Source organism: Lontra canadensis, unplaced genomic scaffold, assembly GCF_010015895.1.
Source record: "Lontra canadensis isolate GAN:19392208 unplaced genomic scaffold, GSC_riverotter_1.0 scaffold25, whole genome shotgun sequence".
Taxonomy (NCBI): Eukaryota; Metazoa; Chordata; class Mammalia; order Carnivora; family Mustelidae; genus Lontra; species Lontra canadensis.
In genome coordinates, this window is record NW_022631019.1 from 11,921,825 (window position 1) to 11,943,405 (window position 21,581).

The following is a 21,581-nucleotide window of genomic DNA, read 5'->3' on the forward strand; positions in this document are numbered from 1 at the left end:
CAGAGGCCCTGGATCTGTAGGAACTAGCTGCCTGACTGATTAGGGGCCACGGGGCTTGGACCCCACCTGCTCCTCCATGCCACCCCCCACCCCCACCCCAGCAAGTCTCAATGGAGAAAATCAGCCACACCTGGGCAGCTGCTGAAGCCTCCTTAACAAGGGAGTGGCCTGGGGAGGCCCTGAGCCCATAAGAGGGGAGGACGCAGGTGAGCCCTGGGGTTTATGTGAGGCTGCTGTGTTGAGTCAGGGTCGTTTAGCAGGTCTGAGGGTTGACGGCTTGGAGGGCCGCGCCATGTCTTTCCAGAGCATCATCCGCTTGTCTCTGGACAGCCCAGTGCATGCCCTGTGTGTGCTGGGCACGGAAATCTGCTTGGATATCAATGGGTGAGGAGCTGGGGGCTCTGGCTGGGGGGACAGTTGCCTGCCTCACGTACGGGGGTACCCCTAGGCTAGGCGGGGGTCGCTGCCCTTCTCTGCACCTTTGGCTCCTGCCTCATCTCCAGGAGCCTGGTTTGGGTCTCTACGGGCCTTGTGATCCTGACACTGCAGGATTCTGACCTAAGCCCTGCCTCAGGCCCATATGGGCTGTGGGACCTTAGAGGAACAAGTGCCTTGCTGATCCTGTGCTCTTACCAGTGAAGCAGGGGTGAGGTTGGCTCTCCAGGAGGCCATGAGGATTAATTAGGGGCTGGGGGGCTCCTGTAAATTGGAGCCTTAGTGGAGGGGGAAGGGTGGAACTTGTGCTGGAGGCTGAGTCTTCCCCAGAGTCACCACGTGAACCTCCTGAGGCCCGGGTCCTGTTTCTCCCCCTATGGGGATCCCTTCTGGCTCATACAAATGGCTCCTCCCTCCACGGTCTTACAAATAAGATGTAGCTTTGGTAATTTCTGGAGACTCACTGAGGGGCGGGGTCTGGGCTAGAGCTGGCGGGCGAAGGACACGGGCTCCTTGGAGTGGGTGAAGGCAGGAACAGGCTGAAGCTGGAGGTCCACAAACCTGTCCTGGCCAGCTGGCCTCTGGCTCAACACCCCAAGGGGAGCCATGGTCAGGGCCCATCTCCCACCAAGCCACCTGCCCTGTGGTCCAAGGATGGAGACTCCTGTGCCCTAAGGTCTGTCTCCTTGCCGGGCCAACCAGGTGTGCCCCGGAGAAGTGCAAGTTATTCACGGTCAGTGGCTCTCCGGGGGTCTTGGTGGATGTCCCCAACACAGTCCAGGCAGGGAGTGGGGAGGAGGCTGCCCCGACCCGGTGGCCTCTGTCACATCCCATAGACGTGCTGGTGAAGATGACCGCCCCCAGCTCTGCCATCGACGGTGACAAGGTAAGCCTGGGCATGGGGGTGAGGGGGAACCCCCTAACTGGGGGAGGGGTCAACCCAACACCTCGGGGCTCCCTCCTGGGAGCTGGTGTTTCCCTGGGGCCCCGAGTCTGTGAACCATGCAGGTGTTTTGCCTGCCATTCAATGCTTCCATCAGAACTGTGAGTGGGGTGCTCAGTGACCCCAGGATGCAGACAAGCAGGGAGGGAGGGCATGATCGGCTGAGCCAGGACTCCAGCTCCAGCACATCTGACTCTCCCTGTGCTCCTGACCACGACCCCGGGCCAGCTTCCCAACAAGCTGCTTTGCAAAACTGGCTCAAAAGTTTTAGCAGCAAAACTCAGATGGGCTTGTTTGGCCAAAGCTGGTCTTCGGGGGGTGTGGAGAGCTTAAGGAAACTGAGGAGCTACCGTGTAGTAAATGCATATGCTGTGTCCTGGGTATCTGGGGTTCTATTCCAAGAGGTCAGCCCTACCCCCATCTTCCATACGTGGAAACCGAGGCACAAGATGACCTTTCTCAACCCCAATGACGTGACTAGAGTGGGGGGCAGATCTAGGGTTTGAGCCCAAGGCCGTGTTCTTTCTCCTGGGCAAGCTATCACCCTAATGGGGCACCACTGGTGGCAGGAGGGTGACCTCCTTGCAAAGCGGGCTCCTGGGTTTGCTGTTGGGGGTGGTTCTGGGGCCGCCGCTGATGGCTCCTACAGTGTCATTGGGACCACCTGGGACTCTTAACACTCACCTCCCAGATCACACCCTCTGCCAATTAAGTCAGCCCCCAGGGGAGCCCCGGCTTCTGCGGCTCAGCTCTCCAGCTGACTCCAGTGTGAAATGGGGGTGAGAACAGGGAAGCCAGTTCAGGACCAGGGCATTCGGCCGGCAAAACTTGCTGGAACGGTCTGCTGGTGACCGGCAGGAGACCAATGGGCAGTGCACGTCCCCTGCTGCCCTCTGCCCAGAGCAGGCCCCTCCCTAGGAGGCACAGGGCACACTTAAGCACAACACAGCTCCCAGGGAAAATTCACAGCTGTGACTCATCCTGGCTGAGCCCAGAGGACCGGAGAAGTGCTCTCTGCCCCGGAGCCAGCCAGCACGTGGAGGACCCTGCCCCCCAGCTCACTGGTTGACATCAGAAGCTCAGAAGCTGTAACGGAGGCTGAAGTCCAATGGCCGGCTGTGGGTGCTTAGCCCAAGGTCCCGTTCCTGCTCCCCCCGCCATCCCCTCCATGAGTGCTGGGTGCTGTCTCCACAGGTTTCCGTCTCATACTATCTGTCTGACGAGGATGTCCCTGTGGCCACGGCTGTGCTCTGCCTTACCGGCATTGGTGAGTACCCTGGGGCGTGGGGAGGGGCTCTCCTGGTAATAAGACCCCTCCTGTGGATCCTGGATGTACTCCCCCAACGTGCCCATTCACACAATCCCCTCCAGCCACACTCACTCACCGCTGACCTCATTCCCTGAGCACAGGCATGGGAAATTCCCTGAGCTTCTACTGTCTGGCCCACCTACCCTGGGCCCCACCAGCATTCTGCCTCCTGTGTTGTTACCCGTGGTGCATCTGGTGCAAAGTTCACTTTCTCACATCCGGTCCTCTCCCCTCTGATTCAGAACCTTCCTTCTGCAACTTAATGATGGAGGAAGACTCAACTCCTCTCCTCACTCCTTTTCTGGATCATTCCAGAACAAGCCAGAACCTCTATTCCTTCAGTAGGAGCAAACTATGCTGTCTACTGTCTTAAGGAAGAAGAGAGCTCCTCTGCTCTCTTAAACCTGATTCTGGATCGTCTTCAAACTTTTTGAAGGAGATCCCCCAAACTTTTCCAGCCAGGCATCTCCCACAAACTTGATGCGGGTATCCGCTGACCCAGCATAACTTCTTGGCTGTCTAACCAACGTCTCCATCTTTACTATATCCCGAATGAAACCGGTTCTACTTCCGGGAAGATGGCGGCAGAGTAGGAGGACCCAGATTGGTTTCCTTTTCCTCTAGCACCTACCTTCCCGGTGGTCTTCCCATCACCATGGACTGTGGTCCACCTTTCTAGCCGGTCAGGCCTAAACCCTGGGGGTCACTCTTCCCTCTCCCTCCACCCCCGTCAGTCCTTATGTCTGTGGCTGTTTCCTCAAAGTTCACTGGAATCCAGCCACAAGCCACCTTGGCTGCTCTTGGCTGGTCTGAGCCACCATCCTCTCCTACCTGGGTCACTGCACAGGTTTCCTGGGTGGGAACCCTGTCCTTCCTGTTCTACTGTCCACTCCTGACCCGGCTCCCAGAGCAGCGTGTCTTCAGAAGGCTATCTGATAAGGTCTCTTCAGATTAGAGACTTCTGGTGCTTCTGCATAGTCGGACTAAAGCTGGCGTCCCTTTTACTCACAAAAGCTACGTGAGCTGGGTATCTACCTCTGCCCCGTGGCCCGTTTCTCTTCTCCATGCTCATTCTGCCCTGGGCCCTTGACCTTACCACTTTGCACTTCCTGTTCTAATTGCTTTTACCAAAAATAACACCAATCTTTTTTTTTTTTTTTTCTCTTTCTGGCCTCTGTTTATATTTCAACTCTTTAGAAGACTTCGGATTGTCTAAAACTAAAACAACCCCCCCCCATCCCTTCCTTGTTTCCACAACACTTTGCCATCAGACATAATGTGCATTTTACTCATTTCTTGACCCCTTACCGCTGTTTGTGTGTACGTGCGTGTGTGCGCGCGCGTGTGCTCTCACACTCCCATCCCCAAGATTGAAGAAGACTGAGACTGTCTCGCACGCTGCCGTGTCCCTAGGACCCAGAACTGTACCTGATTCCTAGCAGGGATCTGGTCCCTGAGCATCCCCGTACCAGGAGCTAGGTACACGCGGCGACTGTGGTCTGTTCTCCTGGTCCTGGCATTCCAGCTGAGCACATCAGGTGATCCGCTCTATAAACGAAAATAAAACCAGAGCAAAGCCGCACGGTGGTCAGCGTGCAGTGGGGAGGAGTGGAAGGTGGAGTGTGGAGACTGTAGGAGGAGCCTCGGTGATGATATCGGGCCCAGCCTCGATCCCTCTGCTCTCAGAGGCTTGGAGTTGCTGTGGATCGGCCCTTCCTAAGTCTTAGAGCACCAGGAGCTTTCCAGAGAGCTAGGAACGTCGTTCCTCCTGGGGGGTGTCACCTGGGTAGTCCAAGAGGCACGAGATGGATCAGGACCACCACGGGCTGGTTTTGTGACTTCCCAGGGGGTTGGGGGAGACACGCAGGTACTTGGTCCTCTCCAGGCTCGCTCAGAGAAGCAGTCGGCCTTGGAGGACCTTTCTTCTAAGTGGACAGCATGCCTGAAAGGCTGGACATCCCTGATCCCAGCTTTGGGCACTGCTGGGATTACCTGGCACTCCGAGGCTCCATGCAGCAGATCTGGGTGGTGGAAACTTTCTCTCTTGTTTCAGTGGTCTCCCTGGACGTGGATATCTACCGTACTGGGCAGGTCCAGATGACCAGTGACAAGCAGGCTAAGGTGAGGCGGCCCAGGGAAGGGTGCGGGCCCACAGACTGCCTAGATCACACAGTGTCTTCGAAGTCCAATAGCTCCAACACAATCCGAGCTGATGAAGTCCAGGGCGCCTGCGGGGCTCAGTCGGTTAAGTGTCTGCCTTCGGCTCAGGTCATGATCCCAGGGTCCCGGGATTGAGCCCCACATGGGGCTCCTAGCACAGCAGGGAACCTGCTTCTGCCTCTTACTCTGCCTGCCACTCTTCCTGCTTCTGCTCGAGCTCTCTCTGTCAAATAAAATCTTTAAAAACAAAACAGAAGTCCATGTCTAGCTCTTTCAAAAAAAAAAAAAAAAAGGGCTAGAATATCTGGTGATGCTAAGTCCCCATCCTAGCTTGGTTGTACAGTCAACCAGAACGGGCCCCCTGTGTGGGACCCGCCTCCTCCCCTTTGCCTCCATCCGGGCGGCTCAGCACTGAAATCAGGCGGGGAGCTGTGACCCGCACCCAGCTTCCTCTCTGCCTCTCCACCCACTCCCCTGATGCTGCCTGCTTCTAAGTGCCTGAGTTCCCCAAGAGGTCCCAGTCCCCCTGTAAAGCCTCAGGTCCACTCCTGCTGTGGGGTAGCATCTGGAAAGCAGGATTTCCCTGGCTTCTTCCTGAGTCAACATTCCTGTCGTCTTTGCAGAAAAACTGGGTCTGGGGTCCCAGCGGCTGGGGTGCCATCCTGCTTGTGGACTGCAGCCCTGCTGACAAGGGCCAGGTTGTAGACAAGAAGACCACGAAGGTGTTCCTTCCAGAGGGTAAGGTCTGGCTGCTGTCCTGGGACTGCTGCCGCTTTTCTCCTGGGATCCACCTCTCCCTGGGGCTTTGCTGCCACACTCCCAGCAAACATGGATGCCAGGTGGAGGTGTCCCCACTCTGAGCCTAAAATCTCTTGTCAGAGTCTTGGAGCTTATAACTAGGAAGAAAGAAGCCACATGGCTCTGGCTGGGGGGCAGCATGGGTCCTGGTGTGGGATAGCAACCTTATTTCCTGGCTATGGACTTAAGCATGTTAACTTCCCTGGTCTTGTTTTCCCATCTGTAAAATGGGGATGATCTATCTAGCTTCACACATTAGATGAGAAGGCCAAACAGAGGGTTGCAAGCATCTTCCTAAAAACCCTCCTGTGACCTGGGCCAGGAGCCCTGACTGTCTTAGGGAAGAGCAGTCTTGGATCTGGTCCTCACTTGTGGTTGGCACCAAGGTTCTGGGTCTTAGCAGTATAAAGGGATGCCCTGGTTCACACCCAGGCTAGCAGGGGACCCTCCTTGAGCGGACTGTGCCAGGCCCTGTTCTCAGTTTGTAGGGGCTGTGTACTGGCCCTAGCTGGGGTCACAGCCATCCTAACTCCCAGCAGACCCCAGGATGACAAGTTGCCCGTGGCCATGTGGGGAAGCAGGGAGCAGAGACCTGTTGCAGGGATGGGCCAGAACGGAAGGCGGAGGGTCCCCAGGACCCTGATATAGGAGCCCCACCCCTGGCCCGACAGCCCCTCCCCTCCTCCCTCCACCCCTGCAGCGCCGGCTTTATCTTGTCTTTTGCCCAGAAATACAGAGTCTGTCCCAGATGACCCTGAACGTTCAAGGGCCCAGCTGTGCTTTAAAGAAATACCGACTGCTTCTCCACACCTCTGAGGAAGAGGCAGAGAAGACCAGAGTCTACCGGCTCCAAAGTGAGTTTCTTGATTGTACCACATCCAGCTCTGGCTTCTCTTCCAACGCGCCAGGGGGAGCTGAGGCCAGGTCGTTCCCAGCAGAGACCTTGTTGGAGGCCTGCAGGGACCCACGGCTGCAGGTCGGGGCCTGGTGGGGCCACACTTGTGTCCCTGGGACCCTCCGGCTGCCACCTCCATCTACTAAGCCTATACGTGTGGGTGAGTCAGTGTCCCTTCAAGCCACTTCCCTAGCAAGGATGACAGCAGTGCCTGTCCGGCAAGGTTTCACAGCTCAAGACAAGAAATGCATACTGGCTGAAAGCTATTGCCTTATACAGACCTGCTAAGCTCTTCTCCCAATTACTCCTGCCTGGAGAGGCCATCTTCACTCCTCTATAAGGCCCCATTAGATTGAGTTTCCAGAACTCGGAGGCCAAGGAGCTGCGTGGCAGCTGTGCCCGCATGTCTGTCCCGGGCATCACACCGCACCCTGCCCATCTATAGCCCTACCAACCTGGAAGGCAGGTGCACATTCTTATCCTATAGATAAAGGCCCAAGGGCTGTTGCTTCAGAAAGCAGATCTGGGTGTGTCCAGCAAAATGTCCTTGAAGGAACAAGTTCTTGATGTAACTAAACTGACTTAGCATTCAGTGCCTCTGTATTCATCAAACTGACATTAACGTTGCTTCTGGAGGCATGTGCCAGTAGGCTCCCTTCTCTTAGAAGCCAAGTTCAGCTTCCGCTGGGTGGCTAGGACAGGTTCTGCTCTAGAACGACCATCCCTGGTCTCCAGTCCTGGAGAGCACACCTCGGCTGCTTCCTGACCTGTGCTCAGGGGCCCTGGATCAGCCTGAGGCTTGGTCTCTCCTGCAGGCCACAGCTGAACTTGGAAGGGATACGGGACCAGCCACGAGAGGCAGCCTGGGTTGGTCATATGCGGTCCTTCCATGTGTGCGCTGGGTCTAAGCCTGCTTCAGGCCACGAGGATGCTCTGGCCCAGTGTGGCCCCTTGTGGACAGATAACAGATAATGACTTGTGTACCTTGCTAAAGATGTACTTCATCACCCGTGTCCAACTGTCAGGGCTTTTTTACTCAAAAACTTAAAGGTTCCTGGCTGGCTCTGTCTCTTGATCTCGGGGTCATGAATTTGAGCCCCACACTGGGTGTAGAGATTACTTAAAAATTGAAAAACTTGGGAATCTAGGGCAACCAGGTGTCCTGGCTCCATCAGTGAATCATGTGACTCCTGATTGCGGGGTTGTGGGTTTGAGTCCCACATAGGGGGTAGAGTTTAAATTTTTAAAAAATTTTTAAGTTCTACAAATACAGGGCAGGGACACACAGCACGTGGTGTTTTCACGAGCCCTCCAGCTGATTGTGAAGCAGGCTGAAGTTTGAGAACGCTGCTTTGTAAGATCTAGCAAAGGAGTCTGAGGGGAGATTTTCGGAGACCTAGAAAGCCAGAGGAAGTTCTAGAAACTAAGGAAAGGAAGCCTTTCATGAGGGCCACAATGGGCCATTCCTAGGCTAATCAAATCTGTGGTAATGTTCGCAGTTCTCAACATGCCCGTCGTTCATGAATTTGGTAAGAACGTGGGGCTGGAAGGGAAGCGGGCAGACGGTGGACATGCACGTGGGACAACTGGGCTGGGAAGGGAACCATGGGGAGGTGGTGACTGGAGGCTGGGAGGGAGCGGGGAATGACTGGAGATGGAGGAACTCAGCACGTCTGGGGGTGGGGGCGTGGTCCAGCAGGGGTAGGGGTGAGGGAGCAACTCAGAGGAAGAAACTGGTGAGGAGAACATCCCCCTCGGAGGACTCTGGAAACTAACAGATGGGAGTGTGACAGTAGTGTTCCCAAGCAGTGGTGATGGCAGCTCTGAGGCTTTGTCCCCTCCTAAGTGTGGTCTCTCAGCGTTGTGGTTCCTCTGGCTGCTCGGGTACAAAAGTGCTCCGCAGACTTGGCTTACCTGGATTCGAGGTCTCAGGGTGGGAGCGGACCGGGCGTGTGTGCGAGAGAGCGAGAGCAGGCGTAGCTGTGGCTCTTGGAACGGAAGGGAGGGCAGGGGCAGGGAGAGGGAGGAGTTGGCAGGGTGGGGGCTAGGGTGGAGAATCATGGAGGTGGGAGTGTAGTTGACCTAAAAAGGCAGAACATGCAGATGGTCTGTGTGGAGGTGACGTCCGGGCCATGAGCATGCGGAGGCACGTCTGAGGTGGTTCAGGGCTCTATCTCATGGCAATGAGGTCAAGGAACAGCGCGGACTGGATGGGCTGGGCTGGGCTATGGTGTGACCAGCAATGACCACCGTGGGGAAGACGGACCAGGGCTAGAACAGTCTGGAGGACGGGGCGGCGAGAATGAGGGCAGGTGGAGTGATCTGCTAGCGTGACCTTCAAAGGGATTAGGATTCTTGAAGGATGAAGACATGAGCTAGAAGTATTGAGGACAAACCCCCATGGTACCTAGAAGGTAGGGAGAAAGCACGGCTCACATCCATGTTGACTGGGTTCTGGGGCCCCAGCTCTAGAAGGGTAAGTTCACTCCCTGCTCTCCAAGTCTGCTAGGGATGGACCGCCAGGGACTGAGCAGGGGCTGGGGAGTGGCTTGAGTTCAAAGGTAGGGTAGGGGAGCTAAGAGCTGAGTGCGAACAGGAATGCGGGCAGGAAGAGCCTGTCTTTGTCCTTAGGTACTTTTCTCCCTCCTTAACCGGATAATGCATCAAAGGTGGGGAGGGTGCATAGGAGTCCGTGGGCCTCCGCCACGCTTCCTGGCCTATAGGACGGCCACAACCAAATGTCAGCTATGCTTAAAGACCAGCAGCTAGAAGAGAGACCTCCCACCCCCCAGCCAGCCACAGAAGGACTGAAGTGGCTGGGAAGGGCCCGCAGCAGGCAGAGCTGGGCCCCCCTTGAGCCCCACCAACTCCATGGAACATCACCTTCGTGGGCAGGGGCCATGGGGAGCCCAGGGCCCTGCGCAGTTGAAGCTGCTGGACGTTCTTGGGGCGCCAAGTGGTGTCCAGCACAGTCTAGTCGTGGCGGCTGGGCACCCGGCGATGCTCCAAGCATACCAGCTGTGAACCTGCACAGCCTGCTGAAAGGGCTGCGTCCCTGTGCTGGCCAGCTTTGGGGGTCCTGGTGGCAGGCTCCACCTTGTCCAGGTGTGCCTCTTTGAGGCCTGGCTCCGGGCCACCAGGGGCAGCCTTCAGGCCGAATAGAGGCAGGAGTCCCCAGGGGCGGTCCTAGCTGAAGCTGTCCCAAACGTGGCCAGCAGAAGCTGGGGTCCCCCGTAGCTGGCACCCCATGCCTGTAAGGCTTTCTTGCTGAATGCCCCATAGCTAGTGTCTGGGGCACAGCCACCATGCAGGCCACCGCAGTGCCATTACCCAGAGTAAGAGGTCCGTGAACCAGAGCTGTGCCTCTGTCCTGGGGACAGCAGTGACCTCAGCAGCCATCTGTGGCGTGTTGGAGTCCGAGGCCAAGGCAGCTGGCCCCCGCTGTGCAGAGACATGTGGCGCCCGGATGGTTTTTGGTGACCCAGGGAAACCGAGACTGGGATTTCCTGGAGTTGGAGTCTAGAGGCCATCAGGGCAGGGTGGCCATGCTGGGAATGGGTCGGAAGGACAAGGAGAGCGGCAGGAAGGTCAGGTGGGGAAGTTTGGTGGCTTCGGATCAGGACGATCTCTGCAAATGGACAGTGAACAGAGTTTCGTAGAGATAACCGCAGGGTGTGGTCAACTTCTCTTTTCTGTGTGTGGTTTTCTGTTTCACACCCCCAAGAAGCCTGAGGGTGCTGGGATCTGCACAGTGGATAGGAACTTTCCTGAGCTTCTCTGGAAACCATCCGAGGCCTATCCTGTCCGACAGGCTGTTCCCACGGAAGCCTCCCTGCCGCTTACTCGAGGAGGGTCTGCTGTTTCAGACGAGGCTGCCAAGCCCACCTTGGCTGCTGCTCCCCTTTGAGGCTTTTTAGGATTTCCTCCCCAAAGCTGGTCTGAGAATGCAGCCAGATACCTCTGGCCTTCACCCTGGACCCAGAGCCTCAAAGGCCGGCATCTTCATCCGAGCCCCAACCCTGTGATACATGTGCTAGGTCTTTGAACAGCGCTGCTGAGCTCTGGCCCTTGTCCGTGAACAAACACTTGATTGTCCCCTAAGCCCCACACACAAGAAACGCGGGGACGGAAAAGCCAGCTTTGTTCCTCCTCGGCTGAAGCTCCCGTCCTGGCTTCTGCCCGGAGGAATGAGCCAGCACCCCGACTGTCCGAGGGGGAGATGGGCACCGGGCTATGTCAACAGCTGGCCTGTCCCTTCTGTCCTCAGGAGACAGCTCAAGCACCTTTGAGTTACTGCTGGGGCCTGGCCGGCCCACCTACACCCTCGCTCCCCTTGAGAATCCCCTGAAGGAAAGCTTCTATGTTGAGGCTGTGGAGTTCCCATCTGCCAGCTTCTCCGGCCTCATCTCCTACTCTGTCTCCCTGCTGGAAGAGTCGCAAGACCCGGTATGTTCCCCGCCCCCACCCAGGTAGACCGGCGGTCCTGGGGCCAGGGGCCGTATGGGGAGGAAGCCTTTCTCCTGTGGCACAGCAATGGGGGAGACCAGGTTTGGTGCAGGCAGAGCTACGGTCTCGGTCTCCTGCCTCCTGTGGGAGAATAGTTGGCAGAGGACAGGGGAGGGTCCAGAGGTGGGCAGGGGTGCACAGCTGGAAGCTTGGGGCTGGGGGGGAGGGGCGACGTGGAACCAGCTCGCCAACGGGACCCCGTGTGACTTTGCAGTCAATTCCAGAGACCCTGGCGTACAAAGACACGGTGGTGTTCCGGGTGGCCCCTTGTGTCTTTACTCCCAGCACCCAGATGCCTCTAGAGGTCTACCTGTGCAGGTAAGAGACCCTCGGGTACCTGTGCCGGGTCCTTCCTGGTATTCTGTCCATCTGCAGGGTGGGAGGTGGGGGTCAAGATCACTAGACTTCTCCCCATGTCTAGTGAGCTCCTCCTGCCCGAGCTGTCTAGTCCTATCCCCAAGGTTAGTCCTTGCAGGAGTCCTTTTTAAACACGAACAGTGCCGGGGACGGAGCCGTGACTGTGAGCCTCCCTCCCCCGCTCTCGTGGGGAGGTGGACGACACCATGGCTTCAAGTATCGGCCAGTGCTGGAAAGCGGGGTGAAGGACGGAAAGGTAAGGACTGGCCCGTGCTCCTGGGAGGCCCAGAGAGCCAGGAAAGGGCAGGCAGGAGCAGGAGCAGGAGGAGGAGGGCAGGACCAATGCAGAAGGGCCTCGGGGGCTGGAACAGACCCCATTTTCCACCTAGACGCCCACAGGTAGGAGGGCTGCACTGTTCAGTCACGGAGCGGCCCTGGCTCCTTTCAGTCTTGTGCTGACGCCTTCCCTGGGGCGGCAGCTCCATCTTTGTGATGGATGCTGGGCCCGGGCATGTCTGTGTCCATGTCCCAGGCCCTAGGAAGGCAGGAGAGTCAAAATCAGGAAGAGCTGCCCTCTGCTGTCACTGAGGTCTGGAAGTCTCTGAACTACTTCTCATGTGCTCATGGCCTGCAGAGGGCCACCCCAGCTGCAGGGAAGCCAGGCATGGCGTCCTAGCTAGGTGGGCAAATACCTTTGGAGGAGAGGACAAAGGACCCTGCCTGGTAAAAACCCATCACTCCAGCCACTTGGAAAATCAGGGGCACAAGCAGAAGGCAGGACCCACTTCAGCTGTCGCAATGGTGCAAGCTGGAGGTAGCAGTGGCACAGGACAGGGGGTGGGAGCCCAGTTAGGTTCAGGGGTGTGTTGAAGGCAGACCTCCTCCCCCTGGGCCATGGGAGCTGATGCATGGGCTATAAGGAGACAAGACTGTCCCCTGGGTCTGGGGTCTGCAGCAAGGTGAATGGGGGTGCCGTTGCTGACTTGGGATAGAGTCATTGCTTTGGTCCCAGAGACTTAGAGCTGGGGGGACCCATGGGGTCTCCTAACTTCTGGAGCTCCATGGACAGTTGGGAAGCTCAAGACGAGGCTGGGTGCCCCTGGCCAGTGGAGCACGTTCAAAGCCCAGGCCTAGCCATGCTCCTCTAAGGAGTGATGAACCCAGGAAAGCTAACTGAGCGGTGAGCTCTGGGTTGATCCAATACTCAGCTCTGGACAAGAACATAGCAAGGCAACTGGGAAGGAAGAGGAGGTTTGATTAATAAACCAGGAGAGTGAAGACCCAGAGGTTAAGGGTAGGGGGAGACCAGGTGAGGGTCCAGCTGTGTGAAACCAAGAGGAGAAAGAAATGCCCATTGGGTTTGGTAAGATGGAGGCCACTCACTGTGCAGCAAGAAATCCTGCCTGGTGGGTTTGGAAGCACAGAGGGATGAGCGGGAAGGGGGAGTACTTTGCAAATCTCTACAGAGATGGGAAGCAAGAAAGGGGTGTGTGGCCAAGGGCAGGCTGTTTTTTAAAGTGGGAAGCTGTGAATGAGGCTGACTTAATGATCCAGCAGAGCAGGTCAAATCCGAGGAGGGGAAAGGCCACTCCAGGAGCCAAGCTGGTAGGCTGCGTCCACAGGTCCTGCTGATAGGCGCGAGGACTGCTCACCCACAGCTCCAGGAGGGAGAGCAGAGCAAGGGGGTGAGGGCTGGGTGAGAAGGACGGCTGTCCAGTGTTAAGGACAAGTTCAGCTCGTCCCAAGGAGCTTTTCTCCAACTATTTCTGGTAACTTGAGTTCAAGGGAAGAGGAAATGTAGAACTGGGCTAACCAGGGTTGGGGTTCTGTCAAGCAAAGGGGCAAGGGGAAAATTATGAAGCCAAATGAGAAAGGCCAAGAACCGGAAAGATGGGGTTGACAGCGGCTGAGGACAAGGGGTCCCAACAAGGGGGAGTTGGAGCCAGAGCTGTAGGTTTTGGAACTGGCTGCCAGATGGGGATCTTGGAAGTAGTGCAAGAAGGGGAACTCTACCCTCTTCCAGGCCCACTGGGGGATAGAAGAAAGCTAGCCTTTCCATGGGAGGGCTTCCAGGGAGGAGGGTCCCCAGAGGAACACCAGATTTCAGTATAAGAAGGGAAAGAGCTTGAGGGACTGCCAAGAACAGATAATCGATACACCAGATCCATCTACCTTGTCTTTTATATCTGAAGATTCCTCTTCACTCAGAAGAGCCATCTGTTGAATGCCTGGTCTCCTAGGACTCCCCCATAGAGGTGGTATGCAGGCACAGCTTGACCCAGCTTCAAGCCTTCCACCCGCACACATCCTTGGACTATACCAGACTTTGTCAGGCTGGTCGGCTAGCTGCAGCCTTCTCTGTGTTGACTGGAGAAATAAGGTTCTTTAGGAGCCCAGAATAACAAAGGGAGTCTTGGACCTGGAACCCGACTAGAGTCTTAACTTTGACACTTCCCAATAGTGTGACCTTGCTTGCATTCGACTCCTGAGGATCTGTGTATAAAATGAGTGGTCTAAGTACCTGCCTCAAACACATCTGTTCATCTCCAGCATGGAACAGACATCCATCGTGGTCCTATAAGCCTGCTATTATGCCCAACAACACGAAGATCCCCAGGGTCTGAGACCTGCCCCTGTCCCCTGCCAACCATACCAATATGGCAACCTTGTTAGCCATCCCAAGGGCTGGTGGGGGGCACTTGGCTGCTTGGCTTCTTAAGAGAAAAAGAGCCCCTCTGGGTAGGCTGAGGTGGGAGATCCTGGGGCGGGGTGGAAGGCACACATGGGGTATGACTGCAGGCTGGGGACAAAGCAGGGTCCTAGGGAAGCAGAGCAGGGGCTGACCCTGGCAGTTCTCGACTCTGCTGTGTGCTGAGTGCTGCTGAGCAAGACCCACTCTAAGTACCAGCTCGTGCTCCGAGAAGCGGGGCACAGCAGCTCTGCCTACCTCGGGGCTGGGGGCGTGAGCTCTCCTGACCGGAAGGAGGTGCCCCCCTGGCCCTGGAAGGGCGAGGCCATGACTGGGGTCGAGGGAGCCCCACAGGCCTCCCCAGGGCTGGCTTTTCTCCCGTGGCAGAGAGCTGCAGGTCGAAGGCTTTGCGAACACGGTGATGGAGCTGAGCGAGAAGAGCAACATCCAGGTGGCATCTGTCTATGAGGACCCCAACCGCCTGGGCAGGTGGCTCCAGGTAACTCCCCACCTGGGGAAATCCACCTGTTGGGGGAGGGGCAAGGAGCCTTGCAGGTGGTGCATGTGCCCAGCATCACGTGTCTGTTCAACCTGCCCAGCAAAGCTCAAACCAGAGGTGTCTGTTTCTAGAACTTTAGTAGAGGCTCAGATGGAAGGGCTTGCCCAAGTCCTAGCCACTAAGAGAGAACTTAGAGTCCAGCTTCCCCTCCTGTTCCAGAATGTACAGGTTCGAGACCACAGAATGCCCAGGTGTGAACGGTCTGGCACCTTCGCCTCCTGGCTGCTGGGGCAGGGCTCCTCCTGCAGTGTCCAGCCCAACCGGGCAGGGCCCTGCTGTCTGGGGCTCTCCTCTCCCCAAAGACCACACACTGGCCACCAGTCTACACGCTACAGCCACAGGACAATGGGACGGGTCGTGCTCCTGTGCTAGCTAGCAGGACACGGGGCTCTAAGTGCTGGGATAGCAAGATGCTGTAGTGAGTCTCTTGCCCAAATGAGGCCGTTTTGGGTGGTGAGGAAAAGCTTCAAATTCAGGAAACCGAGCTGACCATACAAAGATCTGGAGATGGGGGGTTGGTGCTACATTAGACATTAAAGCTCTTTGGGGGGAGGCACAGCTGATGGGAGAGCCTAATGGGGGGTGTCCTTGGAGCATCGGAAGAGCAGAAGGGCTGGTGTGGCCAGATTAGAGCAGAAAGGCCAGAGGGAGGAAAGAGCCAGACTGTAGACTCGGGATCTTTTAAGCCAAGGTAAGGGAGAGAAACGAGTTCACAACAAGGTAGGACGTCAAAAGGTGTGAAGTGAGACGTAAATGTTCTGATTCAGGTTTCTCTGGCTGACAACTAGAGAACCAGTCCTAGGCAGGGGCAAGGATGAAAGTGTGCTGGCCGCGGGGGACTGCGGTCACCGGGGGAGGCAAGCACGGTGGCTTCCTCTGGCTGGTGCGGGAGAGCAGTGCGTCCACACCGTGAACCACCAAGGCTCGTTCATGGACAGGGTGCGGGAGGGAAGACAAGGAAGGATCTCGGTGACCCAGCTTTTAAGTGAGACCCATGGGAGATCGGGTCTGGAAAACCCCAAAGAAGGGGATGCCTGAGCAGAGGAGTTTCAAGGGCTGGGCAGGAGTTGGCAGAAGGGGGTTCCTGTTGCCTAGTCCCCCGCTGCCCCTTGGAGGTGGCCTGAGTGCAAGGTGTGACCGGCAAGCCAGACACAGGAGAGCAGGTGATGGTGCCAGGTGACTCGACTTCTTTTCCTATCCCCTCCAGGACGAGATGGCCTTCTGTTATACCCAGGCTCCCCACAAGACGGTTTCCTTGGTCCTCGACACCCCTCGGGTCCTCACGCTGGACGACCTCCCCATGAAATACTCCCTGGTGTGGGGCTCGGTTTGGCTGATCTAAACTCCATCCAACCTGTCAGGCCCCGCGGCTGCCCAGGAGGGATGGGGTGCCAAGGGGGAGAGGGCCCCAGTGGCCTCTGGGGGCAGGGGGTGTGGGGATCTACCCGGCGGTCTGGATCAGGGCTAAGACTGGGGCTTAAAGCCCATCCTTCCTAACAGACCTGCCCCACTGGGTCTCCTTCCAGAGCCCAGGGATTGGCTACATGATCCAATGCACCAAGGACCACAGGGTGGCCAGCATGGACTCCATTGGGAACCTGATGGTGTCCCCACCTGTGAAGGTGGAAGGCAAAGAGTACCCCCTAGGCAGGATCCTCATTGGCAGCTCCTTTTACCCCAGGTGAGGCAGGAGCCAAGCGGGGGCCCGCGGGGGCCAGCTGCCTTCAAACTAAAGGGACCGCCCCCCCTCCCCGACTCCCACATGACTCCGCAGATCATCTGCACTGGACTATTTTTTTTTTAAGATTTTATTTATTTATTTGACAGATGGAGATCACAAGTAGGCAGAGAGGTGGGTGGGGGGCAGGCTCCCCGCTGAGCAGAGAACCCAATGCAGGGCTAGATCCTAGGACCCTGGGATCATGACCTGAGCTGAAAGCAGAGGCTTTAACCCACTGAGCCCCCCAAGCGCCCCTGCTCTGGACTATTTAAGTTGGCAAGAAGGGACTTTTGAGTCTTGGACTGTCACAGAAGACTACAGGTAGAAAAAGCAGATGAATTGTTCATCCTTTTCAAGTGGTGACTCGTGGCTTCAGATTTGGAAGGCTGCTCATTTAGTTCACCTAAATCCAAGAGCTACTTGTGCCCCAGGGTTCAGAGCCGATCTAGCTGGAATCCCTTGGCTCCGTCCAGAGTTGGGCCAGAGGAAGGGATTCTTAGCCAGCCCATCCTTTATGGACCAGTCCCTTGAGCCCAGTGGTTAGAACAGCCAGTTAGCTCAAGGGAGACTGATCTTGAGCTGGCCAACCCACACCATGCTGGCTCAAGGGCTGGTCATTCCGTGTCTCCCTTAGCAAGGAGGGCCGAGACATGGGGAAGGCTCTGCGGGACTTCCTCTATGCCCAGCGAGTCCAGGCCCCGGTGGAGCTCTTCTCAGACTGGCTGATGGCTGGCCACGTGGATGAGTTCCTCTGCTTTATCCCCACGCAGGACAAGAGTGAGGGAGACAAGGTTGGTGGGGGGCGGGGGGTAGCCTAGAGAGGGAGGGGTCTCCCCTCCCTTTTAAAGCCCCTTAGAAGCTTCTGGAAGGAAAGCGAGCATCTGACCCTAGTTGTTTCTCAGGGCTTCCGGCTGCTCCTGGCCAGCCCCAGCTCCTGCTACAGACTGTTCGAGGAGAAAAAGAAGGAGGGCTACGGAGACATGACTCTGTTAGAAGAGGTCCGGGAGGATCAGCTCCTTTCTAATGGTGAGCAAAGCCCCCGGCATCAGAGCAGACACCAGCTACTCCTTTCCCACATGTCCCTTCTAGAGTGCTGGTTGGCCATTGTTCCTCCTGGTGCAGGGTCCCAGGGCAGCACGAAAGCCTAATGTGTAACACCCATCTTGTTCCAGGGCTATTCTGGAGATGCTAGGGGTTCCGGAGGGGGGAGATGGCCAAGTGTATGAGAAGGGGACTCTGGGGGATGAGGCGGCAAAGCCAGGTGTCACCAACACTCACATTTACCTACTTGGAGAACATGGAGTCAAGTACCTGCGCTTTGGGACTTCCCGGGTGCCCTGTCATGTTGTAGAAAACCTACAGGGACAGGTGGAGATGGTGTGTCTGGGGCACACTTGTTCTGTTTGAAAGTCTGTGGGAAGCCAGGGAGGGGTTGCTGGGAAGCTCTCTAGCTCCACTGCTTCTCCAAGTGCGGCTTCACGGTCACCGGGAAGCCTGTGACCCATGCTGGACCTGGTGAGTCACAGGGTTCTAGGAGCTCTTCTAGAAGGTGATACTTAGCACAAGCCACATTTCACACCCCACATGCCAAAGACCCTGTTACCTTAGCTGGGGCCTGAGCGGGCCATCCCTGTCCTAAAGACAATGCAATCGAGGCACACAGTTGAATAATCTAGTCAAGGCCCCAGGTAGGAGGGGCCAGGTGGTCCGGGTCACGTGGTTTACAGAGCCGCCCAGGGGAGAGGGGAGTGCCGGCTGGAGTCGCCCGCTAACCTGTTCCAAGCTGCCTTCCCTCCTACCAGGGTCAGAGAGGTTGGGGGGCAGCAAAGGTCCTCCCTGGGCTTTAATGACCCTGACGTCAGTTCCCAGAGGTGACAGGTGACCTAGGTAGTCTCTGGAGACTGGCCAGGTCACCTGTCAGGGCCACCAGGGGCAACAATACACCAGGAGGCCCGGTGCTGGGAGGAACCACTCCCCGGCCTCATGTCCTGCCCCGCGCCTGCCTTCTGCCTACAGGGCGGGAGGCCAACACCATCAACCAACTTCTAACGGATGGAAACCTGAGGAAGCAGAACAACTATGTAGAGGTAGGGGCCAACAGCGTGAGGGACCATCTCCAAAAAGTGGGGGGAGGCATGGACAATTCAGAAGGTCCTAAATGAGCAGCTACTCAACCCAAGCATCATGAAAGGGACTATGATCCTTGATCACCCCCTGAAGCATAGGGGGTACAAAGCCTTCGAGCCCAGGTATGAACCTAAGCCGAGGAGTAGGGGGAAGCGGGTCTGATTCCAAGTCTGACCCCCCAAAGACCGGCTCTGGGCCACTCAAATCGCCTGGCGTCTGACCTGAAAATAGAGGATGCCCCCTCCTGCCAACTCCCCTAGGAAGCTCTGAGTTCTAGAGACTTGGACCAGGGTCCTCTCCATGCTTCCAGGAGTGGCCCATGGGCTGTGTTCTAAGCCACTCAGCACCTCGGGCCTCGGTGTGAATCACTGGCTAGTAGTTCCCAGAAAGCGCTTATCCAGATTCCAGCAGGGAACACAAGTCTGGAAAAGGGCAAGGACCTGTCCAAGGTCACATGGCACAAACCACTTCACCCCCTGAGGCCTTCTGGCTCCCAGCGTAATCCCGCCCAGGGGCATTCTGGGCAATGGTGCTAACCTTTGCTGAACAGGGAATGCCTCCGGGGACAACAGGGTGGTACTGGCCAGGTATGGGGTCAAACACCATCTTGGCTCCAGTGACTCCTGTCCTGGGGGTGGAGGTCATGAGCCTTATTATCAAGACCCAGGAAACAGGTGGTCAGGGCAAGAACGTGCTGTAAGTGTGGGAGCAGCTGCTCAGGTCCCTTCCTAAGGAAGGCAGTAGTGTGCCCATGGAGGACTTCCTCTTGCCTTGGCCTGGTCCAGCCCGGCTCCTCCACTCTGGCCAGGACGGAGGGCCACACGAATGCCCCGCGTTACAGTAGAATCAGGCCAGCTGTGGGATCCTGGCCATTTCTCTAAGCCCTCCCCTCCCTGCTTCCCCAACCGCAAAGGGACCTGTGTGCCCTCTATGAGAGGGCATGCCTGCCAGCAGAATGAAGACGGGGGGGCCGCTCAGGCCATGACCCTGGGCTTCTCCATTCCCTACCAACTCCCGTCTCCTTCCTGCCCCACAGAAGTGCATTAACCTGAACCGTGACATCCTGAAGAAGGAGCTGGGCCTGGTGGAGAAGGACATCATCGACATCCCACAGCTCTTCTGCTTGGAGCAGCTGACCAATGTCCCCTCCAACGAGCAGACCACGAAATTGTTCGCAAGGCCCTACTTCCCTAACCTGGTGAGGCACGCAGGGGCTGGGCTGGGTGGGGGGCTGTCCTGCTCACTCTGGCTGCTCTCCTGACCTGCCTGATGCAGGACTAGAGCCTCAGGCACAGCAGACAGCAGTGGCTGCAGAAAGGAGGTGAAGTCCTCCCTCCCCCGTCAGGGAACACTGCCTCGGGGAGCAAGGAGGTGAAGTCCTCCCCTCCCCCGTCAGGGAACACTGCCTCGGGGAGCAGACCAGCGGGTCCCAGGCCAAGCAGTGGCCATGGACGAGCCTCTGGGTTCAGCCTCAACCCTGAGGGAGCGATGCTACATGCCCACCTCACAGATGGAGTCACTGCTTACCCTCTTTTGAGTCCCAGGGACACAGGCCCTGCATTCATTAGTCACACAGGGGTAGCTTTTAATTCTAGAAGACCCAGGAGCCCTCGGTTTTGACGTGGCCCTGGGAGCAGGGGTGGGGAGCAGTGGTGGGGGATAGTGTATTTGAGGAAGAGAGGCTGGAATTAAGAAATGAGAAATGGGGGCGGCCTGGGTGGCTCAGTGGGTTAAAGCCTCTGCCTTGGGCTCAGGTCATGATCCCAGGGTTCTGGGATAGAGCCCCGTTATCGGGCTCTCTGCTCAGCAGGGAGCCTGCTTCCTCCTCTCTCTGCCTGCTTGTGATCTCTGTCAAATAAAATCTTTAAAAAAAAAAAAAATTAAGAAATGGACCCAAGTCAACTGCCAGAGCTGGGTGGAAAGGCGTTCCAGGAGAGGTGCCTGGATTACAGTGTGTGAAGTTAACTTCCTGTCCAGAGCAAGAGGAACGCAGTAGGGGAAGGAACCAGGGAGGTCTGCAGAGCCAGACCGTGGCCTGACGGGATTTCGGTTTTGCTGAAACACGTCAAGGACACGGGAAGGTTGAAGAAAAGTGAGTTGGATTTTGCTGAGGTCGGCTGGCGTCCACAAGGGGCAGAGCTCGAGAAGCTGCCCTGTGTTTGCTACGTGTGGTCGAGCCTGACCACCGAGGGGCTTTCTTCCATAGCTCTGACCCCACCCCGGCCTGGCCTGGCCCGTCCTCTCTCTGACAGCTGCAGATGATTGTGATGGACAAGAATCTGGGCATCCCCAAGCCTTTTGGGCCCCAGATCAAGGGCATCTGCTGCCTGGAAGAGAAGATCCGCCAGCTGCTAGAGCCCCTGGGCTTCCAGTGCACCTTCATCAATGACTTCGACTGCTACCTGACTGACATCGGGGACTTCTGCGCCTGTGCCAACATACACCGGGTGCCCTTTGCCTTCAAATGGTGGAGCATGGTGCCCGAGCCCCAAGCCTAGCCCCACCAGCCCTTGCCCAGCGCGAACAGCCCAGTCATCGCATTCTGCAACACTCCGATGGCCTGCCTGTCCCTTCCCCAAGCCATGCTCGTCCCTCAAGGTATTCTGAGGGGACGGCAGATGGGGCTCAAATGTGCTCGAACCCCCTTGGAAAATGGTCCTCAGCTGAGAAGTGGTTACTAAGTATCCATTAAAGTCCTAGGTGTTCCCAATGCATTTTGGTCGCAGCTGCCTTGTTTTGAGGACGGGGAGGACACCTGAGAATGGAAAGTGGAGCCCCTGGGACTCCTGGGGTCAGGCTGCCACCTGAGCAGGGATGAGGGCAGGGACAAGGCTGGACTCCGATTCCTTCAATTCTTTTCTAGTTTAAGCCCCTCTGACATGCTGGGTCTACACGCTTGAGCACGGGGACAGCCTCCAGGCTTGGGGAAGGGGAGTGAGAAATCACCCCCTGTAGGCAACCGGCCTCTCTGGGGTCAGAAGGGCAAGATACAGTAAGGGCGCGGTGGGCCAGGGTACCTTTGTTAACCTCAAGTGTCCAGGAGAGAAGAAACGCCCACCCTGGGACCCAAAGCTGCCTCTTTC

At 57.0% G+C, this 21,581-nt stretch overlaps 1 protein-coding gene across 1 annotated transcript; it reads left to right on the forward strand.

Annotated features, from left to right (window-relative positions):
* The first annotated feature begins 274 nt into the window (after nucleotides 1-274).
* PADI6 (peptidyl arginine deiminase 6) lies at nucleotides 275-20,996 on the forward strand. Its single transcript, XM_032864054.1, has 16 exons — nucleotides 275-384; nucleotides 1,138-1,321; nucleotides 2,573-2,645; nucleotides 4,741-4,808; nucleotides 5,471-5,585; nucleotides 6,374-6,499; nucleotides 10,808-10,986; nucleotides 11,261-11,364; nucleotides 14,480-14,591; nucleotides 15,859-15,966; nucleotides 16,178-16,332; nucleotides 17,006-17,162; nucleotides 17,274-17,397; nucleotides 18,388-18,458; nucleotides 19,535-19,696; nucleotides 20,751-20,996. The coding sequence occupies exons 1-16, from the start codon at nucleotides 293-295 to the stop codon at nucleotides 20,994-20,996; spliced, it is 2,076 nt and encodes a 691-aa protein (XP_032719945.1). The 5' UTR covers nucleotides 275-292.
* Nucleotides 20,997-21,581: the final 585 nt, after the last annotated feature.

Bases quoted from the DNA above. Each gene is read 5' to 3' on its own strand.
- PADI6 (XM_032864054.1), top strand. From the start codon at position 293: ATGTCTTTCCAGAGCATCATCCGCTTGTCTCTGGACAGCCCAGTGCAT. The intron at 15,967-16,177 runs GTGTGGGGCTCG...GTCTCCTTCCAG, and splicing joins TCCCCATGAAATACTCCCTG to AGCCCAGGGATTGGCTACAT. The intron at 17,163-17,273 runs GTTGGTGGGGGG...GTTGTTTCTCAG, and splicing joins ACAAGAGTGAGGGAGACAAG to GGCTTCCGGCTGCTCCTGGC.